This window comes from Seriola aureovittata, chromosome 15 (assembly GCF_021018895.1).
Source record: "Seriola aureovittata isolate HTS-2021-v1 ecotype China chromosome 15, ASM2101889v1, whole genome shotgun sequence".
In the NCBI taxonomy this organism is placed as follows: domain Eukaryota; kingdom Metazoa; phylum Chordata; class Actinopteri; order Carangiformes; family Carangidae; genus Seriola; species Seriola aureovittata.
In genome coordinates this window covers 21216634-21230513 of record NC_079378.1, presented here as the reverse complement: position 1 = coordinate 21230513, position 13880 = coordinate 21216634, and the positions used below count along the sequence as shown (strand labels likewise).

General features: G+C 38.7%; 1 protein-coding gene across 1 annotated transcript; it reads right to left on the bottom strand.

Annotated features, from left to right (window-relative positions):
- Window positions 1-4384: 4384 nt before the first annotated feature.
- acer3 (alkaline ceramidase 3) lies at window positions 4385-13254 on the bottom strand. Its single transcript, XM_056398041.1, has 11 exons — window positions 13106-13254; window positions 10355-10465; window positions 10108-10160; window positions 9884-9936; window positions 9563-9644; window positions 9417-9452; window positions 7813-7871; window positions 7614-7715; window positions 7342-7446; window positions 7201-7246; window positions 4385-7089 (listed from the first exon to the last, which is right to left on the bottom strand). The coding sequence occupies exons 1-11, from the start codon at window positions 13251-13253 to the stop codon at window positions 7036-7038; spliced, it is 849 nt and encodes a 282-aa protein (XP_056254016.1). The 5' UTR covers window position 13254; the 3' UTR covers window positions 4385-7035.
- Window positions 13255-13880: the final 626 nt, after the last annotated feature.

Here is a 13880-nt window from a genome sequence, read left to right as displayed (position 1 = left end):
GCGAGGACTGTAGCCTCTACACATGGGGCGCCTGCTTAGACCACTATGCCCCAGTGCAGTTCTTTGATCAAATTTTCTTAATAGACAGTTGGAAGTGAACCATTGAAGTGAGTTGAGCATCATCACTTCAGGATGATGTGCAACAAAATCCCAACTCCTTTAAAAACCTGCATTAGTGAAAGACAATCTAAGTAGGCAGGAACTTAAGTAAAACTATAACGTTCTACATTGTTTGTCTTCACTCTTGATTACTGTTAAAACAAAATCTAAACTTAAGTTGGAACCTAAAGTGCATTTTGAAAAGAGAAAACAAATGAATATTTATGTACAGGCAAATTTAAGTGAAATACACTGAACAATGGATAGGCCTACCCATTCTACCTTAAAAAACTGTGCACTAAAATTTAAAGAACAAACAACTACTTAAAAGTAGTCCAAAAAAGTGTTTCAGCTGTAACATCAGAACCAGCAGCCTTTCAGCAGGTGCTTTCGCTCAGCCGATCAGCCTCTTCAGCAACTTGGGCATTACCCAGCATGAGTCATCTCTGCACTGAGGAGGCATCAGCCAGACTCAGTCTATTTTACAGTTGGTAACAACACCCGAGCCAGGACTGCAACCTCAGTGACTGAATACAAATCTAATCATATCTCAGACATAACAATCCTGCCTCGAAGGAAGTTGGAGCAATGCATGGGAAAACCCTGCTAATGACGCTCGTAAAGACAACACTTCACTCAGCTTGAAACTGACTCACAGTCGCTGTGCCTTGCGGCCAAGACTGGATTTTATGTTTCCTTTACAACCTGTAGCATTATATGAATGAGTGTGTGGGTAATGATTCCTACTTTTCTCTTCCAGATACTGTGTGATGTTTTTCCAGTATACAGTATACACCATGGTTCATATTACATTGCACACTGCTCTGATCTTAAAATGAAAATCCTTTTGAAAGGATTTGAACACCAGTTAACCATTTGCCATTTTCTCCCTTTGTCAACATAAGGAGGAATTAATAAGTCATGTAAAACCACAGTGAGGAACAGGTATGTATCACCAAATATCAAAATCCAAACTGTTCCATTTCTGTTGTAACATTGGAAATAAAAACAGACGTTTATGTGCAGCCAACTGCGGGAGGAAGGGGATTTTTACAGATTGGTCAACACATTTAAGTGGTGTCTTCCTTCTTCTCTCAACAGTCATATTTTCACTATTGAAAATACAGCTGTGGCAGGGGAGTTATGTGTGTTTTTGCAAAAAAGAAACTGAAAGGTGTGTGTTTCAGGTAATGACAGTTCAGGATACCTCCCTCTGCTACATACTCTGATCGAGAGTGTGTGTGTGTGTGTGTGTGTGTGTGTGTGTGTGTGTGCGCGTGTGTGTGTGCGTACCTGTACTATGGTATTAATGCAAAGTCTGATTGATGTGTGTACAGCAAAATAACACAATCAGGGTCAATGACAGCCATGTTTTTATAGCATACCAAATACCAAGATCCTGTTGATAATGACTTGACAGTGACAAGATGTTTCCGTTGACAACTGACAAGAACATAACAGCATTTATATAACACTCAGCATCAACTGCCCTTACATAACATTGTTTTCTGTATGATGACCAGAGAGGTATGTGGTGTGGCCTATGAATGTTGTCAAAAAGACGTCAAGACCCCGACTGTCAAGGATAATTGCAGCCAAATAATACACAGCAAATTTCTGGAGTTGAATAATCTAGATTGAGACAAAAAGTGTGGGGGAGTTAGATTTTTGGAGGGTTTCTTTGTCATTCATATTAGTGTTGGTGTTCTTTCTTTGGGGGGGTAATATTTAGGTGTTCATTCAACACTAGAGCTGGTGTTAATCCGTCTTTGTTGTCATCAGCAGTTTGACTTGAATTCAGTCGTGAGGCAGGAAAAGGTGCTCTGTGTTACACTGTGAGGGATTATCTGTCAGGTAGCTTCTGAAGTTAATGCTTGCCCTCATCTTGCTGAACGTGCTGAAAATAACTTGGTGGCTTTGCGCACTTTGCTCTGTGATTTGATCCATTAAAATTAACATTATACTCCTCATTACTTCTACTTTTGTGTGTATTGTTAACAACGTTAACAACGTGTTAATTGACATGTTGTTTACGCATTACTAAGCGGATGTATTTGAACTGTTTGGCATTCCTTACAGGGATGTTGACAATATAACACCTCATTGACACAACACACACACACACACACACACACACACACACACAGGAAAAAAAACATTTTCAAGCAGATCATCACACAAGGCGTCCTGGTCCTTTTAATGTCATGGTTGCAGTAGAAGTGACGCCCTGCTTATCCAGGAGCACATAAAAAGCTCTATGTTATAAATCCATGAGGTTATAAGGTCTGCTCTATGTGTGATTAAAAAAAGAGCAGAGGAGCAGAACAGTATCACCTGCAAAGAAATACCAGTTTGCAGTAGCTTATCATTGGGAATGATTGACTTTAAAAGCTATTGAGTCTGGTCTCGTCAAAATGTGTTGAAACACTTGAAACACTAGAGCAAAGAGAAGATATATCTGCACACATACACCATCATTGACTCACAAGCCGCTGTCAGCGTGGTAAACTGGCTAAGGCTTGCTTTCCAGATAAGTGAAAACATCCCTAAGAAGATAAGATTCAGATCATTTCAAATGTTTTGATACCCACGTCCTATGGGTGTGATTAATAGTTTTATGTTGTATTATTTAATATGTCAACATTGTTGGCGTAATGGAATTGATCCTTGCTTTTATGTACATGTTTAGTAACATGTTTAAAATCAACAGTCAATCTAATGTTAACAAAATCCTGCATTGTGCAGAAGTTCTTTTTGTTATCTTATCAGGCTTCTGTACAAAGAACAAGGTTTTTTGTACAATGTTTGCACTTCCTGCATTTTCCTGAGAAATGTTTATGTAATACAAAGGAATACTGTTTTGTTGAAATATCCAAATTTTTATTGTCATTTGCATTTTGAAAATTTCATAAATGTTAAACTGCTTTATAGCAGTTTGTGTTAACTGTGAGACGCATTCAGAAAAAGTTTTAGTTTGAGAGATTCTGAAGTGTACTGAAAACAAGATGAAGATAATCTTTTATTCTCATGAAAATGTCCCTTTGTAACAACCACTGCAGTGCTGGACTGTATTCTGCTCTCTACACAGAAGCAACTGTTGATGATACATTGTGCATCATTGAAACACGTACGATACTAAATATCCAAATCCTGACCACCTCACAGAAAAAAGCTTAAAAGTCCCATATTTTACACCTTTGCTGTGTTTTAAGTTTTGATATCCATAAGAAGATTAATTAGTTTTAAGTACCAAAAACCATCTCGATCTGACTGTTTTCTGAGTGATCGAAATAAAATATAGCATCCCACCCACCATCCTGCAAGGCTGCATGGTGGGGCCCAGTGGGCCTTGCTGGGGGGCTTAGCTGAGGACAGTGACTATAGTTGAGTGTGTGTTAAGTGAAGGAATTCCTGACGGCTCATTTTAAGGCTCAGTTTCTGAATACAGGCTGTGTGAATTTGTCTGTGGACTGAGCGCTCTGATATTTTCACAGTATTAATATAGAACCTAGACCTGCTTTATAATCAAAAAAAGACATGGAAATATCACTTTATCCAATATAGACCCTTTAAGTTTTCCCATTTAAAATATACTAAAAACAAAAGGATGTAATGTGGGGCCCTACCCCGTCACATGTATGTTCACTACTCATTCCTTGAGCGGAAGGTGGACTCTGTGAACAAACTGTGGCTGTGTGTTACAGATTAAGCACTTACCACAAGTGCACCACAAGCTTTATTTAGTAAAAAGTAAATATGTTGGCACTTACAATTTAGGCTTTTCATCCAGACATGAAGAAAGAAAACAGGCGGTGAATATTATGATAAGAAAGAACAGCAGAAAGGAGAAGATCAAAAGCATTAAAATAGCACTTCCTCAAAGTGCTGCCAGTTTCCTCAACGTCTGCAATGAGTGGGTTGCACTGTTTGTTGAGTGGGTTGCACAATAATGTGCCAGTAGTGTGACATTTGCGCCAGAAAACTATCCTTATCCATGAGAGTCAGAGTAATGGAACCATGCCAGTGTCTGTAGTGAGCTGTGCTTGTGACACTGCCAGTAACTGATTGCCACACCTTCAAGTTGTACGAGTCAATTCAAACCCCTAACAACATAACATCATCCACTATGAGATGCACAAAACTGCATAAAAGCAATTCATGAGTCATATATTACTATTTCAGTGGTCGTTGACACTGTAGTTTTCAGTGTCAAACTCAAATTCCATTAATCTGTAATTTGAAGTGAAATGCAGTCTATGGCTTCAACGAGAGGAAACACACAAACTGTCTGAAACATTTTCTTTTATTTGACAATACAGGGCATCGTTAAAGACTGGCACATGAACAAAGTTCAACAAAAACAATTGCTCTTCTGGCCTGAACATGTAATTATTACCACTTTGAGCTACAGTTAACACCATCAGAACAACCTGTAACTAATTTGTTGGACACATGAAATGAATGGAAGGCCAAAGAATCAGGCACAGACTTTGCATTAGAAGCTGTTATTGTTCGTCCTCCTGATGCCTTAACTGCTAATAATCAGCGGAAGGGCTCAATGCAAAAACACAAGGGACAACTTGAATGGTTTATCACAAACATCAAGGCAACTTGGGATTACACTGCAAGGATAACAATAAGGCACCCTCTTTGATACGTGCTCACCTCTACTGATGAGCAGTGATAACATACATTGAAGGTTCCACACAGACATTTGAAAAATGTTAATACATATCTTTCATACGTTATACTTATGTGCTTATGAACGTTTGTAATACTGGGTTTAAACAGCTGCTATACCCAAGCATATCAGAGTTAGTGATACAGCGTGTGTGTATAATGAAAAACGAATGTGCTGTCTCAGGAGATAATACAGCAAAAAGCAGCTAAGGAGGCCACACTAATACAGATATCTCCATACAACAATAATGTTGTGCATCTTCCAGTTTACCAGTTACTCCATCACATATCCACAAGTTCACAGTAGCAAAATAAATATTGTAAATAAAAAGCCCTTCATTTAACACCACATGAAAACTGAGGCCTAAACGTTTTACAGTAGGTAGGTAGTTTGTCAATGCACTATATGGCATGCTTGGCAATGTCTGAAATAAGCTGGAAATATCTGCCACCTAGTGGTTGTATCATAAACTTCACAACAAGGATTGTGCATGTGCCACTTGACTCTTCATCTTAATGTCATGGTGTGAATAAATTAAACAAAGACTAATAAATAATAGAGAAATAAATAAAATAGTGTTATTGTGGGGAAGCTTTAAGTACCTGTAGATAGAGGGAATCTAAATACTTTTGACATAAATCAAGTGGTTTTTTTTTTTCATAAGAAAGGGGAACATTAGTGTTTACTGTCATGACAGATGTCAATTCCTTAACAGCGTGAGACAAGAGCAACCCAGAACTGGCTGTGTCTAGTACCTGATTCCCTACAGTTTATGAAGAAGCAATTATTCAGATATGTCCCATTCATTCACTTGGTCCTTTGACTGAATATTAACAATTAAGATTCAGAAATGTATTTCTTTCGCAGGTAATCTTTGTTAGCTGGCTTAGTTAGCTGGGTTTCAACTCTTACTGCGCTCCATGTGAGCTGAACACATCAGTTGCAATAATCTGACCACTGATCATGGCTTGAGATAGAGTACAATCACACTGACATCGGGTCAGTGTGATTGTACTATATCTCAAGTCCATCTCAAGCCAAGCATTTCCATTGATGCTTCTGCATGTTTGCCTGATCATGTCCTCAAGATATTTGTAAAATCCAAACAAAGTGGTCTAACACACCCTAAAGGAGGGTCATTGTGATTCTGATATAAAACCAATACAAAACCCACGTGGGCCTGAAAGGTGGCTCTAAAGTCCTCGTCCTTCACGGTCTACAAATTTGTGTGGACTATCACTTTAACGATTGTGACAGCACTGTAAAAGTGTCCAGAGACCCGAGGTGTAAATAGTGGTCCAGCTTGCTCTGTGTAGCTGGGCAAAGTTTAACCTGGTCCTAAACACAATTATGAGTCAGTGTAATGATGTTTTGTAACAAAATTATATGTAGGTGCTGGATTTCTTGTTTGCTTTCAGTGAGGTAAAACATTAACATTTCTCACACAATCCTTGACTGTTTTAAATCCCAGAGGAACTTTGGCAACAACAACAACAACAAAAAAGAAATGTATAATTCCAGTCTTTCCATATTTTGATAGGAAAATTTCAAGGAAAAATGAAGCCTGTGGCCAAACAAATGAATAAGGATCTTCTGGTAAAGACAGCTGAGCTACAATAACACAGTACCACTTTCACTTTCTAGATGATAGTTACTATCCCATAAAATGCAATATGATACTCCTTGAAAAGGGATAGGACAGCACTGAGTTGTAAGAACAGCTCCCTCAGCTACTTGTAAAACTACACATAAGCGATAGTTATACTTAGTTATACTTTAGTTTAGGGATCTATTTAAATATTTTTAGGCTTAGGAGATTTAAACTTTGACAGAACCGAACATATGATGATAAATATGTTAATGTGAATTCTGAATTAATGACACTGTTTTCCCTTTTCCCAAACCCCAATCAAACTAATATCCATGATCCCTTCAACAGTTTCCACTGCAGTGGACTACGTATCATATTTGCATTGGAAATGAAGGAGAAAATAAAATTATTATATTTCAATATAATAATTAGTTAAAGAAAAGCTAGTCTAATAAATTATGACTGATGAAAAAATCTCCCATTTCTTAAAACTGGAATCAGTGCTATACTGTACCCACAGTGCAGAGCCAAAGGCTCCCTGGGGTGATGTCTTGGGGTCCACCTGCCCCCTGCCTGTGGGCTGTCGTGCCAGCAGTGGGTCCCTGTGCCGATGGTGTTTGGATATGGCAGTCACCATCCTTAAGCTGGTACCAATCCCTTCACTTCAGCTTGTCTTCTGTGGTTCAATGTGCAATGTGGGCCAGACTCCACACAGGAACTGAGCAAAGTTAAGATAGAACCGGATAAATAAATAATGATAAATGAATAAAAGAATGAATGACAATAAATGAAAGCTACAATATGTGCAAGTGCTAAAAGCGAGACATACCTTTACTTTTGGTCTGTACTTGAGGTAGGTTGACCTGATCTGAAGGCTAAAAGAAAACAAACATTCAATGTGCATGAACATATCTCACCACAACAAAACTCACTGCAGCTGTAATCTCCTGCGAATGAAGCAGAAGCTTACCTGAGAAGTATGTGCAGGTAGGACCCCAGGCCTGTGAAGATGTGCCACCATGCATGGAACTGTGTTACTACTCCAACACCAGGGGGCAGTGTTTGTCTACTGGCTCTGAGATACAAAGAAAGCGTTGACCCAACAAATTAAAAACATGACAAAAGAGGTACTAAACACTCATCACGCATTTTAAATTAAAAATTGACATTACTTTGATTTTGTCTGACCTTGCAATGAAAAACATGCATAACATTCATTATTTTGCCTCCACAGGTCCTCACCTTAATGAGTCACAGAAGATGTTGTCAATGTTCCACAGCAGGAACCCCAACATAAAGATAGATAAGGAGGTGTAACACAGCGGTCTGAGCCATGGGTACACCCTAAAGATGAAACATAAACAATAAAGAAAATCCTTTAGCAACAGTTCCTTTGTTATGGTAATGATTTCAATTTAAATGGTCCTTTTGCAAAACTTACCATGTAACAATGAAGATGGATCTCATCACTAGGCAAGCTACTAAAGCACCATACATGACCTAAAAGAAGAGGCAGTGATGTGGCTTTGAAACACTTCAGTAAAGAACTTGTGGAACATGACAGATAAAACATTCTACAACTATTCACAAATTTCCATCAAGTCACCAGAGCTCAAAGTGAGCCAGGCAGCCTCAGCTGCACACTGAGAGTAATGCTGATAGAGCCTGTTCATATAGTCTTAGACAGCTTTTCCAACAGAAGCAAAGTTGTCTCTAAAATGTTCTTCCAACTCACATTTTTGTTTCCTTGTAACTTACAGCCAGAGCTGTAGATCATGACTCTTTTTAAAGGATAAATGATTTTAACTGTCAACACATTTCTTGTGTCAGTGAACTGACTCATCTGCAAACTGATCAAACTAATAAAGAACCATTAACCCGTTTTTTAAATTTTTATTTATTCTGCTACAGTACATCACTGTTTTCTGGGACCCCACAAAGGGTCCTAAAATGAATCTGAGCAGTCACCAGATAAATGAAGGAATAAGAAAATAATAATCCTGTAGCACAAATTATGTTTTCATTTTTCTGACTCTTCAGTTTTGTTTTTTCTTGCCTTTCAGATAGCCTGAAAATCAGACTTAACTGTCATCTCATTTTCACATCATTATTTTTTTGGTTTGGGGAAGCTAGAGATGTGATTGGTGTTTCAGAAATAATATATAAAGGAAAATCCACTCTTTGGTTGAACTACACACAACTCATGTCCACACAAGGTCATGAGCTACTCATACAGAAAGTGTTCACTTGGACCAAACTGTGTTTACTTGTGGGCTCACTGTACTACAACAGGAACAGTATCAGTCTTGTTATGAATCGCCATTGAGCAGTGTGGTTAGTAAACAAACCCAGCTCCGAAGGGCAAACAAAGGCAGCTTCGTCACATTGTCTGTACTGTTGTAAAGCAACAGACACAATGTGAGACTCTGAGCAGGTACAGACAAATACTGGGTACAAAAGAAGCTTTTTTTTTACTTCTCTTTCAAGATTTTATGAGATTATTCTTCTTCTTGGCAGGAAATTTGACCTATGTCTTGATCTCATGGTTAAGGTTTAAGTGCTTAGCTTTGTGTCGATATTCGCTCTACATGAAAGAACTTAAGCCTCCTGATTCATTTCAATGGGGAAGCGCACTGATCTGCAACGCTTGATAACGTCAATTCAAAAAGACCCTGTGCTGGCCAGTCACACACTGTACATGCAAGCGCACATTCCTGGTGCATTACTTTACCATTTACCTCGACATGCGACAAAAGATAACACGGTTGTTCCTGCGATAACTTTCCAGAGTTGTAAAATCCAAACAAAACTTAACTGATCATCAACTGACTATAAAATAAAATGTCATTAAATGCTGCATTTTGCATATCTGCTCTGATATGAATTGCTACTTTACTGTACATTTAACAAGCAGTGTGCAGCAAATTAAGTATTGCATACTGTGTTGGAAAGCCAAATGTTTACACAAGGTAAAATGACTTAAGACACACTGAGCCCTAATAGCAAACAATGAGCAAGGTGACATAACACAGAGCACGCCCTTACCTGGTGAAACACTGGCTCCTTCCACTGCAAGTATACCTACAAAACATACATAGAAAAACTACTGAAGAGGACATGAGGGATGTAATGTTTCCTTTACAATATGGTTCAAAGTAAATGATCATATTGTAGTGAAAGTGAATACTCACCACAGTGACTGAGACGCTGAAGATTAATAAAATTGCAATAGGAAATAAGCTAAGGCTGTTCTCCTGTTTGAAGCACTCATATCTGAGAAAAGAAACAAATGTTTATCTTACATTTTCAGTTTGAACAATCATAAAGAACAGAGAGCAAATGACAAGCTGAGATGAAGTGGAAATCCAGTTCAGAATCAATAGTTCCATTAAAATACAGTACACTCAATGGATCAAGTGATCGGCAGGGGATTCACTGGTTCAGTTTACAGGCACAGTCACACTAAATTTGTTCTCAGTGCTTCAGCAGCAATAAATGGTTGGGCCACTTACAGACAGTAGACAAAGACGCATGTACTGTAAATCATAGGCAACTCGTCCAGTAGCTGCAAATGAGAATAGAGAGAAAACACACATGAATACATCACTATAGGATGATGTTACATTAGGCACCAAACATTTGACCACATATTTACAACAATAAGTCTGATTCATGCAGTTTCAGCAAGAAAAAAAAATTCCCAATGTTAAAGTATTCAGATTTCACTGTAGCTCACCTGCATCTCATATAGCAGTGTCATGTGGAAGCACCAGGAGCCGACGCCAACAGCTGGGTGACACACAACCCCAGTGAAAATTAAGACATTCTCACAGGTATGTATTATCATGTAAGGGCATCGGGAGTAAACACTGTACAACTGCAAGGGCTGTTGACAGTAACTATAATATGTAAACAAGAGCAGTGTTTGCTTTAGTATTGTCCCAAATGTAGATCCAGGTCATTTTCAGTTTCAAGAGACTAACCTGCCAGTCCGAGGAAGGAGCAGACGTAGCGAAACTCGAGGCCGTCTCGAAATGTCTGGATGGCCCCACAAATGGGAGGGAGAATCATAATGAGGTTGCTGACAGTGTTCCCTGTTCCAAAAGATACCAGAGATGAATTAGAGCCTGATGACATGAGCTGTGTGATATCTGAAAAGCTAAGAAATGCTCTGTGATTGGGTGACATGATGGCAGTGAAAGCTCAGTGAGGAGACAGCCTGGGTTAGACGTATAACAACAACATGAATGGTATCTTATTACAGAAACCTGATCATTGCACTAGGAATTCATGCACACACGTCTGCTATTGTATTACTTAAACTGAAATCACAGCACTAAAATACTTGAAGTACTGTGCATCTGTCATTTGAACTATGTAATACTGGTAATACAGTAGTACGTTTTACTTTGCAGGTACAGGTAATGCGTATGTTGGCGGACAGTAAATGATGGATGGACCATTTTTCTATTGTTTTTGAGCTGCAATGAATGGATTAATAATTTACACAACTAACATAATATTAATCAGTAACTCTGACTAATGACTAATTGAAAAAAAATAAATAAAATTGAATAATGTGTCAGTTCCAGATTCTCAGATGTGTAAATTAGCTGCTTTCCTTGCTCTTGTATTTCAGTAAACTGAATATCTGTGGGATTTGAACCGTTGGTTGGTTGGTTTACCATGTATTGTTCTACTATTTTTTTGTTTGTACTGTTGTCAGGATCTGTGGTTTCAAACCTGAAAACAGCTGAAAAGAAGTACCTGAGGGATGGTGATGAATAAAGCTTCAACAAGCTATCTTGAGGTTTGCCTCAAAGCATTTAAGCCTTATCTGAAAAAGTGGCCTACGTTTGAACTGGTGTCAGAGATTGTGTTTGTAAACCGCCTTCCCCCAGGCCATCGTTACTGTATGTACTCACTGTTGGTACATCATCAGGCTCATGGGGAACCTGATAAAACAGCTCAACACCTAGATCCTAACTTTACTCATTATGGGTGTGGTGATGTACAAACTCATGTGTGGAAAACAATCAGACTTACCAGGATGTTAAGTACCTTGAAAACTAATACTGCTAACTGGCATTTTCATAAACAACACAACACATCCCTTTCACTGTGGATGTCTGGTACAAGCCAAAGAAAGCCCTTGGAGTGACCATTTTAAAATGTGTGGAGAGCACATGAATGTTTCGCATTCACATTTCAATGACAACTGCAGACAACATGATGAGACACCTGTCCCCAGTGTAACGGACACTTTATAACCTCACTCTGTCTGCTTGCACTGTCACCATGGGCTGATGTTTTAAAAAGAGAGATAGCAAGCATCAAGTGAGGATTAAAGTCATAGTGGTATCTCTTTTTCTCGTGAACAATGCCACATTCCCACCATTGTAACCTGAATCACTGTTTAAATGCCAAACAATTCTTCTGTGGCTGAAAACAACAATCTAGCTAGGCCAGCGTGGTGTCTAACAAAAGCTTCAACTGTCACTATCCTAGATATGCTGCATTCACACCAGTGCCAAATTTTACAAACATTTGAATGGAATTACATGGAAATACAGCAGCCCAGCAATATGGACTCGAAGCTAGTGGCTTACAGAAGGATTTTACACTTTATTGGGCAAGAAAATGTAGTGCATGTGTATGACACTACGAAGGGCTTAGCATGGACACAATATAAAGGAGATAAAAAAGTTCAGTAATCTAACTAAACTCTGGCCCACTCGGCTCAAGTTCACCTTTGACAAACTGTTGCATCACTGAGTACAATGAAAATCATGGATGACATGATAACAGCACATGGTAGGTGGATTTAGTGAAACTTAACTCCCAAGAGTTTATACAGTGAATCTCTAATGAATTTGTGAGGTATATAATTTTTTACACATTAGAAGATACTACAGGGTTGTTTTATATTACCAATTAATACATGTGCTGTAAAAAGGCCTGAAGTACAAATCATCTTAACATTCAGCCTAGTTCCCTTCTAAGAGCTTAAATTGGCTGCGCAATAATGAGGAACTTCAAAGTATTATTTTCAGTGGGAATGTGTGTCCATGTCTAGCTCTGCTAAAAGCTTCTGAAGGAATATGTCACTGCATGTCAGTAAAACACCCGTCATTTCTGGAAGTCCCGCTACCATAACAGCATCTAGTGACTCTAACTGTTAAAATCTAAGATAATGGTTCCTGAACAACCAGTTTTTATCGTTAGACAGGCTGTGAGGCGCCTGAAAGTATGAAGGAAATGTTTTTATCAAGTTTCAAGTTTAGCCTCAGAAACACTGAAGACCAGGTCCCCGAGCCGATTTCAAACACAAATGAGTGGTAAAATAATTATGTGTCTGACAACGTTAGCAAACACTTACTCCACCATGCAGAATAAAAGCCTACGGGAAAGCTATATGCAAAACAGCTCGACACGGACAGGTTGACTTTGTAACGTGAGCCTTTCTTTTTCCTCGTTACAGCTCTAACGTTAGTTAGTTAAATGCCGTATGGGGAAACATTTTGCTCAAACTAAGGGAAAGAAAATTCATCTCGGCCAAACACGGTAACACAAATCCACATCATCATTATTATTATTACAGCCGCTGCTCACGCTTCATGTTTACGTTATTAAGGGGCGACTACACGTACACAGTATGGCTGTCCTCTCTCAAACCAAACCCCCAAATTCAGCATTTTTTCTTAGCGTAAATGGTGCCACTATATTTAACTTACAAAATTCCGCGATGTAAAAAGAGACGACATAATTTTCTTCACACCAGTCCAGCGTTGAGGTTGGCCGCCCCCAGTATCCTTGCCTGTCTATCGTGGGAGCCATGATGGAAGAGGAGGAGGTTGTGGCCGCTAACGGATTTGTAGTCATCACGGCCGAGCTCCCAGAGCCCTCCTCCTCACGCGCCAGGGAGAGGCAGGTAACAAAGTCCACGAATATAAGAACCGAACTGAGATTGCGGAGCATAAACTGCAAAACGCTATTATGTAATTATCAGACTTTTATCATCACGCTAAGTGCAGAATACATATATACACATATATCATATGTGTGTGTGTGTGTATATATATATATATATATATATATATCGTGATAATTTCTTTAGCTAATATTTTATGACACACTTCAGAATACTTTATTAGTTCATAATTAAAGTCATCAAACTTCACTCTGTTGTGTGGCACGACAGCAAAATTATCATAGTCATACCTTCACATGCACACCTGACCCTGTTATGTTTATCCTGGTTTTAGTCATATAGAACATAACCTAATTATTTATATTCATGTACGATTCTAACGTGTGTCTTTGGAGTCTTCACATCACAGACAGGCTCTGTCATTTCTGTGCTGAGGAGCAGGTGTTATTATTATGACTCCCCCATACAGAAATATAATATATGAGATACAGTTTATGTCCCTATATCAATAGTCATGTTGCCACAAATGTCACCTTAAAGGTGATATACTATTATCACATATAAAGCAGACATCCTCT

What these genes read in the sequence shown, in the direction of transcription:
- acer3 (XM_056398041.1), bottom strand. Translation starts at nt 13,253, where the DNA reads ATGACTACAAATCCGTTAGCGGCCACAACCTCCTCCTCTTCCATCATG. An exon ending in AGGAGCCAGTGTTTCACCAG is followed by an intron (nt 7,872 to 9,416) that starts GTAAGGGCGTGC and finishes CTCTTCTTTTAG; the next exon opens with GTCATGTATGGTGCTTTAGT. An exon ending in ATCTTCTGTGACTCATTAAG is followed by an intron (nt 7,447 to 7,613) that starts GTGAGGACCTGT and finishes TTTGTATCTCAG; the next exon opens with AGCCAGTAGACAAACACTGC.